The 14,658-nt window shown below is 53.2% G+C and overlaps 1 protein-coding gene across 1 annotated transcript in view; it reads right to left on the reverse strand.

Annotated features, from left to right (window-relative positions):
* Nucleotides 1–998: 998 nt before the first annotated feature.
* SLCO2B1 (solute carrier organic anion transporter family member 2B1) overlaps nt 999–14,658 on the reverse strand; it is a 56,214-nt gene continuing 42,554 nt past the window's right edge. Inside the window, exons 9-15 of the mRNA XM_016196380.2 lie at nt 13,744–14,101; nt 10,441–10,606; nt 6,098–6,261; nt 4,607–4,671; nt 4,150–4,270; nt 2,616–2,833; nt 999–1,691 (exon numbers count right to left, since the gene is read on the reverse strand). Of these exons, the coding sequence (XP_016051866.2) occupies nt 2,656–2,833; nt 4,150–4,270; nt 4,607–4,671; nt 6,098–6,261; nt 10,441–10,606; nt 13,744–14,101 (1,052 nt within the window). The 3' untranslated portion in view covers nt 999–1,691; nt 2,616–2,655. The remainder of the gene's footprint in view (nt 1,692–2,615; nt 2,834–4,149; nt 4,271–4,606; nt 4,672–6,097; nt 6,262–10,440; nt 10,607–13,743; nt 14,102–14,658) is intronic.

Here is a 14,658-nt window from a genome sequence, read left to right on the forward strand (position 1 = left end):
GCCTCCGCATGTGTTCATGTTGTCATGTTTTTGGGAAATTTGCTAAGGTAAGATGCTTTAACCACAGTCAGTTAAGGTTACTAGTTCGTTTCACTCCAACTTCCCTTATGTCCCAACTGCCCTTCATGTGAGGTGGTTGGAGGGGCCATGGGCATTTCTGGGATCTGGCTAAGGGGAAGTTGAGTTGGGGATCAATTTAATTTGGGTTCATTGAGATATAATTATGTGGTTCTCAGTCATCTCTGCATATAGGTAAATCATTGCCGGCCACCTCTATATGCAGAATGGCTTCTAGGAACCTTGCTATGCACCATCCAACTCACTCAGAATAGTGACATCACGATGTCATATCCAGAGGTCATCTCATGACATGAATGCTTTTTATGCCACCTGGCCCTGGAAGCGCATGGACAATGGCGGAGAAATGGGAGAAGCAGGTTTGAAATGTATAGAAACAAAAGCTAGTCTGTGGGAAATCCTTCCAGTTGTCAGGGGGAAATTATGTTAGAGGTGTGCACTGCAGTTAGTAAAAAATACTGTGCTATTTTTCTAAATTGTGTGATGTAGTTGTTTCGACTTTTTTTCCTCATTCTAGGTAAATATTCACTTTCTTACCTCATTTTGTGTTCTTTTTCTTAGAGGGCTCAGTTCCCACAAAGTCCAGGTCTAACCCTTGTGCCATCATTTGTTTTCTGTGTGACCTTGGGCAATTTGAACCATTTCCTCTTGGGTAAAACGTAAATGACGGTTTGCACAGGTGAGGACTCAGAATGCCTCCTGCCCTTATTCCATTTCTGAAACCATTACTAGAGGAAGTAGCCCAGCCAAATAAAAATTAGACCAGAATATACAGATAGGGGAAGATGTAATACACAAGAAATACGGTGAGCAGTGAATCCAGTAAAACTTAAATCTAAATAATGGGAAATAATGCGGTTGTTGCAAATTCTAATGCAGTTTGTAAGAAAGGATTTTTGTAATAGGAGAGACATTGTGCAAGGACAAATTTAATAACAAGCTGTATCTATAATTCCAGGTTATTTTTGCAAAACCTGAGAAACAAGAGGGAAGGAGAAGGAATATAAACATACAAACAGCCTCATCTTGTTGGAGACTTTGAAATTCTTGACATTCATAAATACAGGCTCAGATATTTGTTAAACATTTAAAAGTATCAACAAATAGTGGAATAAAATGGAAATCAGAACCTCTGATCTTCCCTCTTCTTTCACGTGAGATAGTCTCAAAGTCTGCTGCTGAGAGCTGCTCAGGGGCCCCAGCCAGTTGTGTTCCCTGTCCCCTCAGCTTCTCCCAGCCCCCAGCACGTGGCTGGACACAGCGCCTGGGAAGCCACTGCTGATGGCTCCCTGTCTCCTGCCTCTGGGGCAGCAGGTCCCAGACAGGTCAGATAGGTGAAGGCAACAGAATGGGCTGGGAGCAGATCAGGAAACTCCCTCCTGATCCATCCCAGGAGGATAACCGGGCCTGGACATAAAATCAGAGAAGGCCTGGTGTGCACAGGCCCAGTTCATTTAGATCCAAGCATTCCACGTACTGACTCACTGCACGGAGCCGAGCGTCACTGCTCCCAGCATTACAGGCTGGGCATTACAAAGAGCTGGTCCTTATGCCAACCCAGGCATCGCGGAACCAGGCATCCATAGAGCCCCAGGTGGCACAGACTCAAGCCCCTAGGAGGAAATGGCAAAATTAGGATTCTAGTTGCAAAAGTCACAGTGACTTTGGGGGCTAGAGGGCTGGCCAAATGTGTGAAATCTCCACAATGCACAGGGTACCAGTGAGTGTGCGTTGGGTGCTTTTGGTCTTTGAAGTTGGAAAATGCCCAAGTGAGGGGCCTAGTTCTCCCTCTCCACTGGAGCCCCTTGCCCAGACTGTGGCTACCTGAGGGCAAGGTCTGAGACTTCCAGAGTCCAGAGAGTGAGTCTCCCCACTAAGCTAAGACCGCTTGGGGCCCTCATACCAGATTTCCTAAAGTCCCTGCCCAGCCTGGATATCCTGAGTGTGAGGCCACTTCCCTCCCCGTGGATCTCTCCTCAGAGCTCAAAGCTCTGCCTCCAGGGGGCGCCAAATGGACACTTCTTGACGAGACTGTCCTGGCCCCACCCCTAGGCTGAGTGGGGCGGGGAGGAGACCTGAGTCCATCCTGACTGCACAGATGGACGCAACTGGAAGGGGGCTGAAAGCTGGTAAACCCATTTCCACCTGATGGATGGTGGCTAAGGCTCAGAGAGGGTGCTCCAGGCAAGCAGCAGAGCAGGGCTAGGATCTGGTGTGCAGGGCAGCCTGGCTTACTGTTGTCCACTTCTCAACTCTAGGGCTCTGGGGAAAAGATGCAGCCCCTCCACCCCACCCAGGAAAGCCTGGTTTCAGGTGAGCCTCTCTGGCTGGGGGTGAAAGAGGGATGACCTTCTTGCTTCAGAAGTGGCCAACATAGCAAACCCCCAAGTAACTCCTTGGTTTAGATGAGCAAACCACACCCAGAGAGGGTCAATGACTTGCCTGAAGTCACACAGCAAGTTAGTGGAGGAGCCAGGATTGAAAAACATGGCTCCTGACAACCAATCTCAGGCTAAGGGCCTAGAAGAGGTACTTGCCGTGGCACCACTCTTGGCCAGGGTGGGGTCCTGGGACAGCTCACATTGTGGATTCGACAGACTTCTTCTCTGGTCCGGGAGTTAATAGCTGCTCCTGTAGGCCAGGGCATGTCACCACCTTGGTCTCCTCCTCTTTGTCCTGCTGCCTTAGGATAGCCAAAATCAAGGCGAAGCAGACCAGGGAGCCCATCTTGAAGAAGAACTGGAGGCCAATAAACCTGGGAAAGAGCAAGTGACCCTTGGGATCAGGACCTCCTCCTGTTCAGGGCTTGGATGTCCTTGGACTGGAAGCAGAACAGTGTCAGTAATCATCACCCATTATGCAGTTGAAGCCATTGAGGCCCTGAGGGGAGAAGAGGCCCCCAGCCCCAGTGGCATCGATGACACCTTAGCCTGGAAGAAAGGGATAGACTATGCAGGAGGAACCCTGGGTGGGGAGCAGAAGCCTGGGCACCCTCCCTGCCCTGTCCCTGACTGCCCTGTGGCCTGGGCCAGCCCTGCCTCTGTCTAGGTCTCTCTAAGGACTCAAGGGGGCCAACTTTGGATCACCCCCCTCCCCCCCACCACCACCAAAGGAAAAAGAGGAGTCCTTCTCCCCCATTTGTCTAACTCAGTGATGATTTTCAACTGGTCTGCCATAAGAAATTTTAAAACATGTAACACTTGATTGTTTAGTCAGGGGAACTGACCTCTTTTCCATTAGGTTGTCAATTGAACACATGACAGCAGCCAACACAGCAATAGCCATCTGGTGTGAATGAATCAAAATTATACCTATATTTTTGGTCAGCTCGGCAAAAAATATATTTTTTGGTGTGCCACAGAATTTTAGTAACTAGTTTATGTGTGCCATGGGATGAAAAAGGTTGAAAATCCCTAGTCTAACTCACCACGTCTCTCATTCGGCTTTTTCTGCCCTAGGAAGTCCCTGGACAGTCCCAGCCCACAGGAACCATGCCCTCCTTAGAGCTGGAAGTGACCAGCTCCATGCTCCCAATCCTGCCAGCAAGTCCCCCTTCCCCAACCTTCGCACCCATCCCAGGGCCAGCAGCCTCTCTGCCTTCAGGTCCCTTTGGGCTTCCCATTGTACAAGTGGGAAGACTGAGCCCTGAAAAGGCAGGTCTCACAGTGAGGGAGAAAGAGCTGGGCCTGGATCCCAGGCCTCCGGTGTTACAGATAGGACCTTCTTCCTACCCCACCCCAATTTCCTTTCTCTCGCAACCGGGCTGCTCTGGTTCTCCTCACACTCAGCCATGACAACGCATGTTCCTGCACTGACTGCTGTCAGATGGCTTGGGTTCAAGGCCCAGCTTCGCCTGTTATCAGCTGTGTCTTTGAACCACTTTAACTCTCATTTTTCTCTTCCATAAAAGGGGGAGACAGTGTTGAGTTGGCAGTACTGTGAGCACAACACTGGATATAGCATCTGTCACCAGCAGGACTTGCCCTCCCTGCTGATGTCCTGCCTGGGACTCCTCTAGTACTTTCAGCACCCTTCCCACAGTCCCCTGGCAGCCCCCACCCTAGGTCTCACCGGTTTCGGAGCAGGTCATGGTCATAGTAGCGGCAGACGGCCCGACGCCCACAGCTCTGGGCCCAGTACACACAGGTGGTGTCGATGGCACTGCCGTGGATCACAGGGCTGGGCATCCAGGCTGGAGGAGGAGATGTTCAGGGGACAATAGACCTGGAATTCCTGCACCCCCACCCCCTTACTCCCTGCCATACACAAGCCCTTAGGGGCTCTGAGCCACTGGAGGCCTCTTGGCCTCTATGTCTTTGGCTCTCAAACCCACCCCTCACCCTGGTATCAGAGGCTGCCTCTGGATAGGCTGTCTAGCTGCTTACACACCCATCTCTGGGTACCTGGGTCGGGTCTGTTTCCCCATGGGTCTGTGAACCCCAAGGTCAGGGACTGGGTCTCACTCATCCCTGTGCCCCCAGCCCTGGCACACAGTATCTGGACCAGTGGTCCCAAGTAGGTCCTTTACCCAAAACTCTCAGGAGCATGAACTGGATTCCCACAGCCAAAGTCTTGTCTTCTTTCTTCACTCCCCTAACAAGCAGGGATATAGGTGACATGAGGATCGAGAGGGTTCCAGCCCTCAAGAGGCTCTCACCATTCCTTCTCTCCCACCATCCAACACCAGCCTCCCCCCCCCCAACCCCCCAAGGTCCTATGGCGGGATGGGACCAGGGCCTCAGGCTCCACACTCCATTTCTGATCAACCTACAGAGCTTGGTCCCCATGTACCAGGCACAGCCACTGACCATCAGGGCCCTGTGCTGACCTCCCTGCGTTTGTGGTCACAGGTGCCTCCCTTTTCCCCCCACCCCTGGCTCCACCAAATTCTCCCTCCCTCCTACACTTGAAAAAACCTGGAGCTGGGCAGCCAGACATGACTTCTAACTTCCTCAACCACTGTAACGCTGTAGCCCAGACACTCTGAAAAGCTCTGGCTCCTCTCCTAAGTGATACCAGTGGCTGGCATTTACGGAGGGCTGACAGCGAGCTCAGTCATTATTGCAGCTCCCACCTCACCCTGTGAGGTAGGTGTATCATTAGCCTTGTTTTACTGATGAGACAGCTTCTTGGCCAAGTTAAGTGACTTAGTAAGGATTCCACGGCTGACGGGCGCCAGGAGTTAGAATTTGTGCAGCACGTTGCCTGCCTGAACTCCTCTTAAGCAGAATGCCTGCTGGGGTGTCTGATTCCTCTACTTTCTTTCTGTGGCCAGACTCTTTAATGAATCTACATGTCTTCTAATATTTGTAAGGGGCTCCATCTCCATTCTAATTTTCTAGAAAACAAATAGGGAATAAAATAATCCCAGCATAATGAAAAATTGATATTATCCTTCTATGAGGTCCCCTTATTGCAGCCCCCCATCCTAGGAGCTGCTGACTTTGGCCTCAGGTGACAATTTGTCGGTCCCAGCAGGCACCTTCAGGACAGTAGGCAGAAATATCTTGGACCAAGAGGCAGTGCTCAGCATAAACTGATTCCGCAGTGGGCACTTAATAAGTGGACCACACTGATAGGGTTCGGTTTTCTGGATGCACCTCCTATGGCCCGCCCCTGACATAGGGAGCAGAGAGTCAGGTGACACTCCTCTGCTTCCTCACCCTTGGGTCTGGGAGGCAAAGGCAGGACCTAGGGTGAGGCCTCCCCTCCCCTGGGGCAAATAGGGGCCTGGGCTCTGGGCTCTAGCACCAGTACTATTCTACTTGCTGCCCAACACATGCTACAGGACCTGGGGTTAGCTCCTGAATTGCTCTGAGCCTCAGCTTTCTTATCTGTAAGATGGGAGAAAACCTCATCTTAGTGGTTGCCATGAGGATGAAGACAGGACAGTGGGAGCCTGGTCTGTTGCGGGGCCCACCTATACACTTTCTTAAAACTCCTGCCTCAGGATTCCTTGTCCTGCCTGTGGTTAAGGACCTCTTGGAACCCACCAGCTCTGGCCCGCCCCTGCTTTCACCTTAGGATGAGCATGAAGGAGGGTGTGTGGGTGACACTGGCCATGGCTGCACCCATGCCAATCAGGAACATGAAGGGTAGCACCAGGTGGCTGCAGGTCGACTCGCAGGAGCCCGCAGGCACAGGGCCACCCCCCACCACGCAGCTGCAGTTGGTGTAGAAAACCTGGGGGGACGGGGGAAAGAGCTTTCAGGAACCTCCAGGAGCAAGCAGCTGGCCAAGGGCCTGAGGCCCCAGAAGCCTTGAGAGATCCAACCAGCTGGGGCAGAGCTGATGGGAGGCTGGGATTTCTGACCCTTTGGCTGTCAGGATGGCTGGAGCAGCCAGGCAGGGACCTGGGCTCAGGCTGTCCATCTGCACACAAATGGGGGAGCGTGCGCCGAGGCGGTGGGGAGAGAGGCAAGTGGAAAAGAGAAAAGGGAGAGGGGCCTAGGAGAGTGTTACCCCAACACACCACACATCCACAGACACACACACACACGTTCACACATACATGCCCACACACATCCACACATCCTCACATCGACGCTCACACATATACATTCACACACACCATACATACACACATCTGCACACATCATATACACACACACATAATTCACACACACCATATACACATATACACATGCATATTTGCACACACACACACAAACTCATTCTTTTACCTGGTGACGTCAGAATGTTCCAAATTCCTGACCATATGTGCAAGGAATCAAAGCAACAAAGAGTTTTGGGAAAGGAGCTATGATTTTTCAGCTCAGTGTCCTCCCTCCCCACTTTCCTGCATCTCCCAGGGTGCTGCGCCCTACAGTGGACTCTCAAGGACAGACTGAAGCAGGATGGAGATGGAGTCAGCCCTGCAGGAGGAAGGCTTTACCAAAGAAGGGTATTGGATTTGGGCTTTGTGGAATGAATAAGAGTTTGCCAAGAAGAAAATTGGAATGAGTAGAGGGAGGGTCACCTGTAAAGTCACAGTGGCATGAAAGATCCAGCAAACCTGCCTGGAGCAGAGAGCGCAGCAGAAGGCTTTGGAGAAATGCTCGGAGGGTGCACTGGGGTGACGCTGTGAGAGAGGAACCTGGAGTGCTGTTTCCAGAGACACAGGCGACCAGGTGCCCCGCCAATCATACTGCTGACAAGTTAAAATACTGGATAAGGCATTGAATGTATTTTCCTGAATGCACTCACAAGCTGGCAGAATGTGAAAATACTGGGGTTCAGTACTAAGTGAGGCCAGCCCAGAAAGATGAGCAGAGTCCTAAAACAAGCTTTGGCAGCGGAGTATAGCTTTCTGAGGTTTGGGGGACTACAGGACCAGAGCACGAGTCCCAGCCCTCCCTCCTGCCAGGGTGAAAAGTCTAATAGGGGACCCCCAGAAAACTGGGACCCCTCTAAGGGCTGAAGTAGGAGTAAAAGCTGACTTCTTTCCAAACTGCAGGGAGCCATCCCAGTCTGGCTAAGGGTGCATTTGATTGCAGCCCTCATTCCTACCCTTTAGTGGCCTGGAAAACCTTCAGCCAAAGATTCTTTCAGAAGTGGTCTAGACTGGCAGTGCCCTCAGGAATCCAGAAAAAGCAAAACTAAGCCAGGAATCCCAGGCTTTTCTTTTGTTCCCCATATACCAGAGTTTCCTGACCAGTGTGCCCCAGGGACCTACGGGCTGCAGCCGGTAGACAGGTGTGCAGGAATCGGTCCCAGTGTGGCCTGGCTGGCCTGGGGCAGCTGGAATGCTCTGGGCCTCTCACCTTCAGCCCTGGCAGCCTCAGTCACTTCCCAGTGTGAAAAGGGTTGGGAAGCCCTGAGGTGGATGCTGGGAGCCTTGGAAAGATTTTAAGCATGGAAGAGAAAAGACCCAATGGTACAGAAGCTGCTCTGGCAGCTGCAAGGGGATGGGCATGGAGAAAAGGGTATTGATTTGAGGGGGGGGGACACCCAGGATTCAGGCTTGGGGAAGTGGGTACTCTGTCCTGCTCTTTCCATTGCTCTGCAGAGCTCCTATGCATGGTGAGGCTGTGGCACCACATGTGTGTGACCCCCGGAGCACACATCCTGTTCCTCTAGTGTATCCACAACCCAGTGAGTCGCTTCACCTACAGGCTGAGCAACTCACTGGGTTGTGGATACACTAGCGGGACAGGAAAGTGGAGAAATCAGCCAGGGCAATTTCACTGGAAGAGAAATACCCTGCCCTATTCTTTTTCTGAGAGGCTGGGGTGGACATAAAAGCTAGAGGCCTTTCTCTTGGGGATTTTCCCAGCCCCTCACTCACATTCATCTAATTCTATGGCAGAAAGTTATTCTTATAAATGACTTCAATCTCTCCATCTGCTTCTGATTCAGCCTTACTCCCTGAGCTCTAGATCCCACCAGCCACCACCGTTCCCCATCTTTCCCCAGTCACTCATAAACAGTTACTGAGCACAGCTGTGCTGGACACAGACCCACCCACCCCTGGGCCCAGGAGCTCACAGTTGGCCAAGGAGGCAGGCTCACCAAGAGACGATTCCAGGCCCAAGTGACAGTTCCTGAGTGCCGACCAGGGCTGGGCTGCACCTTCCTCCAAGTACTATACCAAAACACAACCTCTGAGGGTGCTCTGGCAAGGGGCCTGGGCTGGGAGGTCAGAGCCCTGGGCTCTAGTCCCAGCTCTGGCACTAAGACTTTGAGTGATGCCTAGTCCTTTCCTGGGCCTCCATTTCCCATCTGTTTAATGGGCATAAATAAGAGTGGGTATCACTGAGTGCTTAAAATTCCCCAGGCACTGTGTTAAATGCTTTTCATGGATCATGTCACATGGCTCTTCACTTGTTATTTAATGAATGCATCTGGGGAAAGCATTTAACACAGTGCCTGCCATATAGTAGGCAATCACTACTATCACTTCCATTTTATAGACCAGGAAACGGAGGCCCAGATGAGTTTGCCTAAGGTAACAGAGGCAGAGGCAGAGCAGGGATTCGAAACTTTGAACCATGTGGCTTGGCCTCAGCGCTCAGGGGCCCATATTCACAATTCACTGTCCCCTTGGGGATCCAGCCCCAGCCACTAGGGCCTGGAGTCTCTTGGAGTGACCTTGGGGAGGTCAAACCAGGTCAGGACAGTGAGTGATAGGAGTCTCCAAAGGGTTGTGTTGTGATTATTTCGAATGCAAACAGTTTACACAGCCCAGGTGCCACCTGTCTGGCTTCTGAAGCGCAATCAGCAGGTGCTTCACTCTGCACCAGCCAGTGCGGACCAGGTCTCTCCCCGGAGGAGCTGCAGGCTTAGATAGTGGTGCCAAGTAGGACACAACAGTAGCTGGGGGACTCTGGAGAGAGGGAAGTATTGTAACAACAAGCCTGACCCTACACACACATTCTTTACAACCTGGGGGCTGGATATTGTCCCCCTTTGTCATTTGGTGAGACTGAGGAGAAAGGAGAGGAGGAGCCAGCTGGCCTCGGTGGCCTTTCCAAGGTTCACACAGAATGCACTACTGCGGGTGACGCTGCCCCTTTCCCACCCTGAGAGTTCCTTGAGGGCAGGGCCCCTGGGGTCTGGGTCCCTGACCCAGAAGATGGCTGACTGTGCAGCCTCCCCTCTGGTCTTCTGTTTCTGGGCCTACACTCTGCTCACCTTCCTCCACACCATGGCCTCAGTGTGATCAAACACAGGTCTGGCTGTCACTCCCCTGCTTAAAGGTCATCCAAGGCTCCTCATTGCTCTCTGGATAAAGTTCCCACTCATCGCCTGGCATTCAAGGCCCTTCTTGGTCTGGGCCTTGCTTTCTCTCCGTGAACCCTAGCTTCAGCTTCAAAAGCTCTTCTCAGTTTCATGAAACTGTGTGTGAGTGTGAGTGTGAGTGTGCACGCGCACGTGCGCACCATGTGAATGTGAATGGGCTTGCTTCCAGACTCGGCTTCTGCTCTTCCCCCTGCTTGGAAAGCCCTCCCCCAGTTTGCCTGCTCATCCTTGAATATCCAGCACAAATGCCACGTCCCGTGAAGCCTCTGGGACCCTCCCAGGTGGCTGAATCTCCTTCCATCCTTGTCTGTATTTGCGGGCACCACTTCTGCCCAGCAGCACCCCTGGCATTCCTGAGTTATTTCCTTTTGCATCTCTCCTGCATGGACAGCTGGAGCCAGATCTGGTTCCCCTGTGTTCTGGGCACTGGCACATGGCGGGGCCCAGGCTGGCAATGAAAGCTTATTGAGAGAGTAAAGTTCTACATCTGCCAACAGAAGGAGACAGACAGAAGAGCCAGAGAGTGAGCACATTCAGAGTTGGGGAGTGTGACAGGCACACACAGAAATGGAAGGGCAGAGCCCATAAGAGGTAGAGGGAGCAGCCAGAGGCCTGACCTACCTGGCTTTTGTCCAGAGACTCTTGGACCACCCTGTTTGTGCAGCCTGCGTGGCAGGGTGTGAGGTACTCCACATGGGTGCTGGGGTCGCAGACCGGGTTAAAGTCATCTGAAGGGCAGGAGCAGGGCTCCATGCAGTCTGGAAAGAGCTCCAGCCTAGGCTGGACACTGGTGGGAGAGAAGACCAGAGGGTTGGTCTGGCTCTCCCTCCCTCAGGCCACTAGCTAGATACACCTCAGCCCTCAGCCTGGCTCCCCACCCCAGAGAGCAGTGGCTAGAGATTTCCACCCCATATGGGTTTTTCACTGTCAGAGCTGCTCTACGACTTGGTGGTGAGCTCCTTGCAGTGGAGGTGTGCAAGCAGGAAGGTGGCTGGAAACTTCGGCGACCTCTCGATGGGAGTGATGGGGCATAGAGTCTGTCTGCTCCAGAGGCCTCTGAGATCTCCTCCAGCCCCAAGAGCCTGTGAGTGTTTGAACTGCTTCAGTGAACATCTCTGCTTTTCCGTGGCCCTTCTTTAGGGAACATAAGATAAATTCCTTCCAGAATCTGGTCTTAGATGAAAACGTGCCTTATCTCGATGTAGCTGGATTACTTCATTTTCTTCGGAGAGATGTGTGTGGAACTCAGGATACCGACTAGCTGTGGGGGCTCTGACCTGCTCCTGCCTCTCTCTGGGCCTCAGTTTCTTGGCCTGCCACTTTGGCTGAGGATCCCCCGCCCCATCACCATCATTTGACTCATGACCTCTCACTCTCACTACCCTGTTCACTGTGTCGAGGGCACGTTTTTGTCCCAGGAGAGCCCCTACTTTAGTCAGCCAGGGCAAGATGGGGCAGGAGATCAGGAGAGAGGCTGAGTCCCAGGCGCAGGTCACGCTGGGAGGGGGGCAGAGGAGCCCGTGGGACAGCTTGGAGGGAGAAAATCTGCCAAGGAACCAATGGCCCAGCTGAGAGGAGGAGGCCAGAGGGGACAGCTGGAGGTCTTGCGGGCTTGGGGAGGGTGTGGGCAGAGGCCCAGGCAGCGTGGCAGGTCTGTTCAGCTTAGTGAAACCTCAGTTCCCTGGAGAGGAGTGTTAGCAGGGGCCGGGGAGGTGGGTGGGACAACAGTTGAAATGACCTATCGCCAGAGTTGGTGGGGAGGTGGGACAAAGGTGAGCTCTGCTCTCCCTCTAAGGTGGGATCTCCATCTGAGGGGGCAGAAAATCATGGGCCAGCACAGTCCTCTCCTCCTTTCCCCCTGCGAGGTGGCGCTGTGAGTCTCACACAGTATGGCACTGTCTGAGCTGAGGGCCCATCAGGAGGCGGCACCAGGAGTCTCTGCCCAGGGGGAAGCACTTTTCAAAGCTTCCCTGCCAGCAGCTGTAAGGCTGAGCAGGTGAGAACTGGGCTGTTCCTCAGCCCCTTGCTCCTATGGGGAGAGCTCTGGCTCCAGGCCCTGTCCCCTCCCAGCCAGGCAACCCTGGGTGCACAACTTCACCTTTCTGAGACACACTGTCCTCATCTGTGAAGTGGGGATAATGGCAGGACCCATCTCAGAGATGCTGTGAGGGTGCAGTGAGATGGAAAACAGGGAGAGCTGGGCGGGGCGTTGGATGAGAGGCTGGCCTCTGTTCTTGGCAGCCATCAGTATCATTAGTTGGGCTGGAGTATGAGAAATTCCACTCAATTTGCTCAGTTGGTCCTGAAACGCTTTCTCAGTGAATTAGAACCCAAAGTTCAGTGAGTAAATTGCAAGAACACAGATGAGAACACAGGCAAGATGAGATGTCAGAGTCAAGGTGAGAGGGAGAAGAAGAGAGAAATAGGCTGGGATGTGGTACAGGCTGGCTTTTTTGTTTTAAATCCTCACCTGAGGACATGCTGTGAGAAAGGGGGGGGAACATGGATGTGAGAGAGAAACGTCAATTGGTTGGCTACCTTATGCTCCCCAGCTGGGGACTGAACCTCCAACCCAGGTATATGCACCAACTGGAAATCGAACCAGCAACCTTCCAGTGTACAAGATGACACTCAACCAACTGAGCCACTCTGGCTGGTATAGGTTGATTTTTTTTTTCCCAACTGTGGTAACATATTCATTTACTTTTTATTCCAAAAATCAAGTCAAGGCCCTGACTCCCTCCTCAGACCCAGGGCCTGGCTGAAGCACTGCTGCTGTGCCTAGAACAGGGCTCTGCACATAGAAGGCCCCACCCTGGACAGCAGAGATTCCTCATTGTTTGGAAAAAGAGAAGGAAAGGAAGGGGAGGGGGAGAGGCAAGGGGAGGGAGAAAGGAAAGGGACGGGGGAGAGGCAAGGGGAGGGGGACAGGTCAGTGAGGTGGGACCTGGGACAGAGAAGGCCAGGGCTGAGCATTTGTGCAGCCTGAGCCAAGCCCCCACCCCCACCCCCACCCCTGTCACACCGAAGAAGCCCCAGGTGCAGAAAGCTGGCACCTGGGTGGAGGGAGGAGATGCCCAGGGAGAGGCAGGTACAGAGAAAGTTGGGGAATTCTAGCTGAGTGCAGGCCAGCTCAGGCCTGGAGCAGTTCCCAGAAAAAATGAAATCATTCTGGAGAAGAGTCAGCAATGTAACTTCCAACATCCTCTCCAAGATGCTCCCTACGGGGTATGTGTGGGGTGGGGAGCGGAGTGTGGGAGAGGGAAGGGAGATAGGCACCAGAGGATTTCCTCCTGGGGGGTGGATGCAGGTGCTCCCACAGATGTGGGAAAAGAATTCTGGAATTTTAGGGCCATGGAACAACAGAATTTAGCTCCCAGGCTCTAAGAACCAAGATCTCCAAGGTCTCCAGGCCAACCCCTTCCCAAAGCATAAGTTTCCTCTGCAGTGTCCCTGATAGGGGCCTCCCAGCCCCTGCTCACCCCCTCTTCCCCCCTCCCCACCCCAGGGATGGAGAGCCTGCTCCCTCCTGGGTAGGCCTTTCCTCTGCCTGAGAGCAAAGCCTTCCTTAGGCTGATGGAGGTCCTGCTCCTGAGATGCGCCCCACCTTCACTGGCACACAGCGCTCGTCCATTCTGGAGATGCCATGCCCACAGGCGGCTTTGCCCTGACTCAGCCTCCCTCCCTCTGCAGGCCTGAGCTGTCCTGCTGGTGAAGTTCCTTCCATCCCTGCCCCTTCCAGTGCTGCCTGACACTTTCACTGGAGTCCCACTGCTCACAACTGAGGCCAGTGGGGAGGGGAGGAGACAGGGCTGCGAAGGAGGTGAGATTGAGGTACCCCACTGACCTGGCCTTGTCTGGGCACCCCCTTCCTTGTCCCACCCTCTTCCACACTTTCGCTTACACGCTCTCGCACATACTCACCGCGGCTGGTGGATGATGCCTGCGATCTGGTGGGTAGGGCAGCCCATGAAAAAGAGGGGCAGGTTGAAAAGCAGGCAGAGCAGCGCCCCCAGCAGGCAAAGGGCACTGCAGCGCATGGGGCCCATGTGGAGACGCTTGACCAGGATGCCCCCCACTACGATGCCCACGATGGCTGAGGGGATGGTGAGGCAGCCAATGAGCATGTTGGCGTAGGACGCTGTGACGGAAAACTGGCGCTCTAGGAACTTGGGCAGGAAGGTAGCCATGCCCGCCACCATAGACGACGTGCACACCTGGGACAGGACCACCAGCAGGAAGATGGGGTGGCGCAGGGTTCGCAGCAGCACCCTGGGGAAGACTGTTGGAGTGAATGGGGGGAAGGTCAGGGTGCGCAGCCAACCACGTCATTCGTTCCCGTCCCATCCTGCCCTGTTCAGTTGACACTGTCTCGTTCCTTCCATCCCATCTCATTCCATTTAATTCCGCTACATTCAGCTCTATCCTATTACATATGATTCCTTCCCACTCAATTTCAGTCCATTTTTGAAATTCTGTTTCATTCTATCCCATTGGGTTAGATTGTATTTTATTCAACTGTGTGTCTTTCCATTCAGTTCTGTTCACAATTCCAGTCCATGTCTTGTGCTGCGCCGTCCCGTCCCAGTCTAGTCGTTCCTGCCGCCCCGTCTCATTCCTTTGGAGCTACTTCTCTTCGCCTCTTTCTTACGCGGCCCTTTCCATCCTGTCCTGCTCTAGCTCTTTCGAAGCCAACCAGGCCTTTGTCTTCCCTTCTGCGTCCCCAGCACAGGACAGCATCCCCTTCCCTGAGCTCTCCATCCGTAGTTTATGTTTCTCTTCTCCACGGCACTTTACCTAACATACTGCACATCGTACTCGTTGGCCACTTTTTCTGTC

This window comes from Miniopterus natalensis, chromosome 11 (assembly GCF_054644295.1).
Source record: "Miniopterus natalensis isolate mMinNat1 chromosome 11, mMinNat1.hap1, whole genome shotgun sequence".
Taxonomy (NCBI): Eukaryota; Metazoa; Chordata; class Mammalia; order Chiroptera; family Miniopteridae; genus Miniopterus; species Miniopterus natalensis.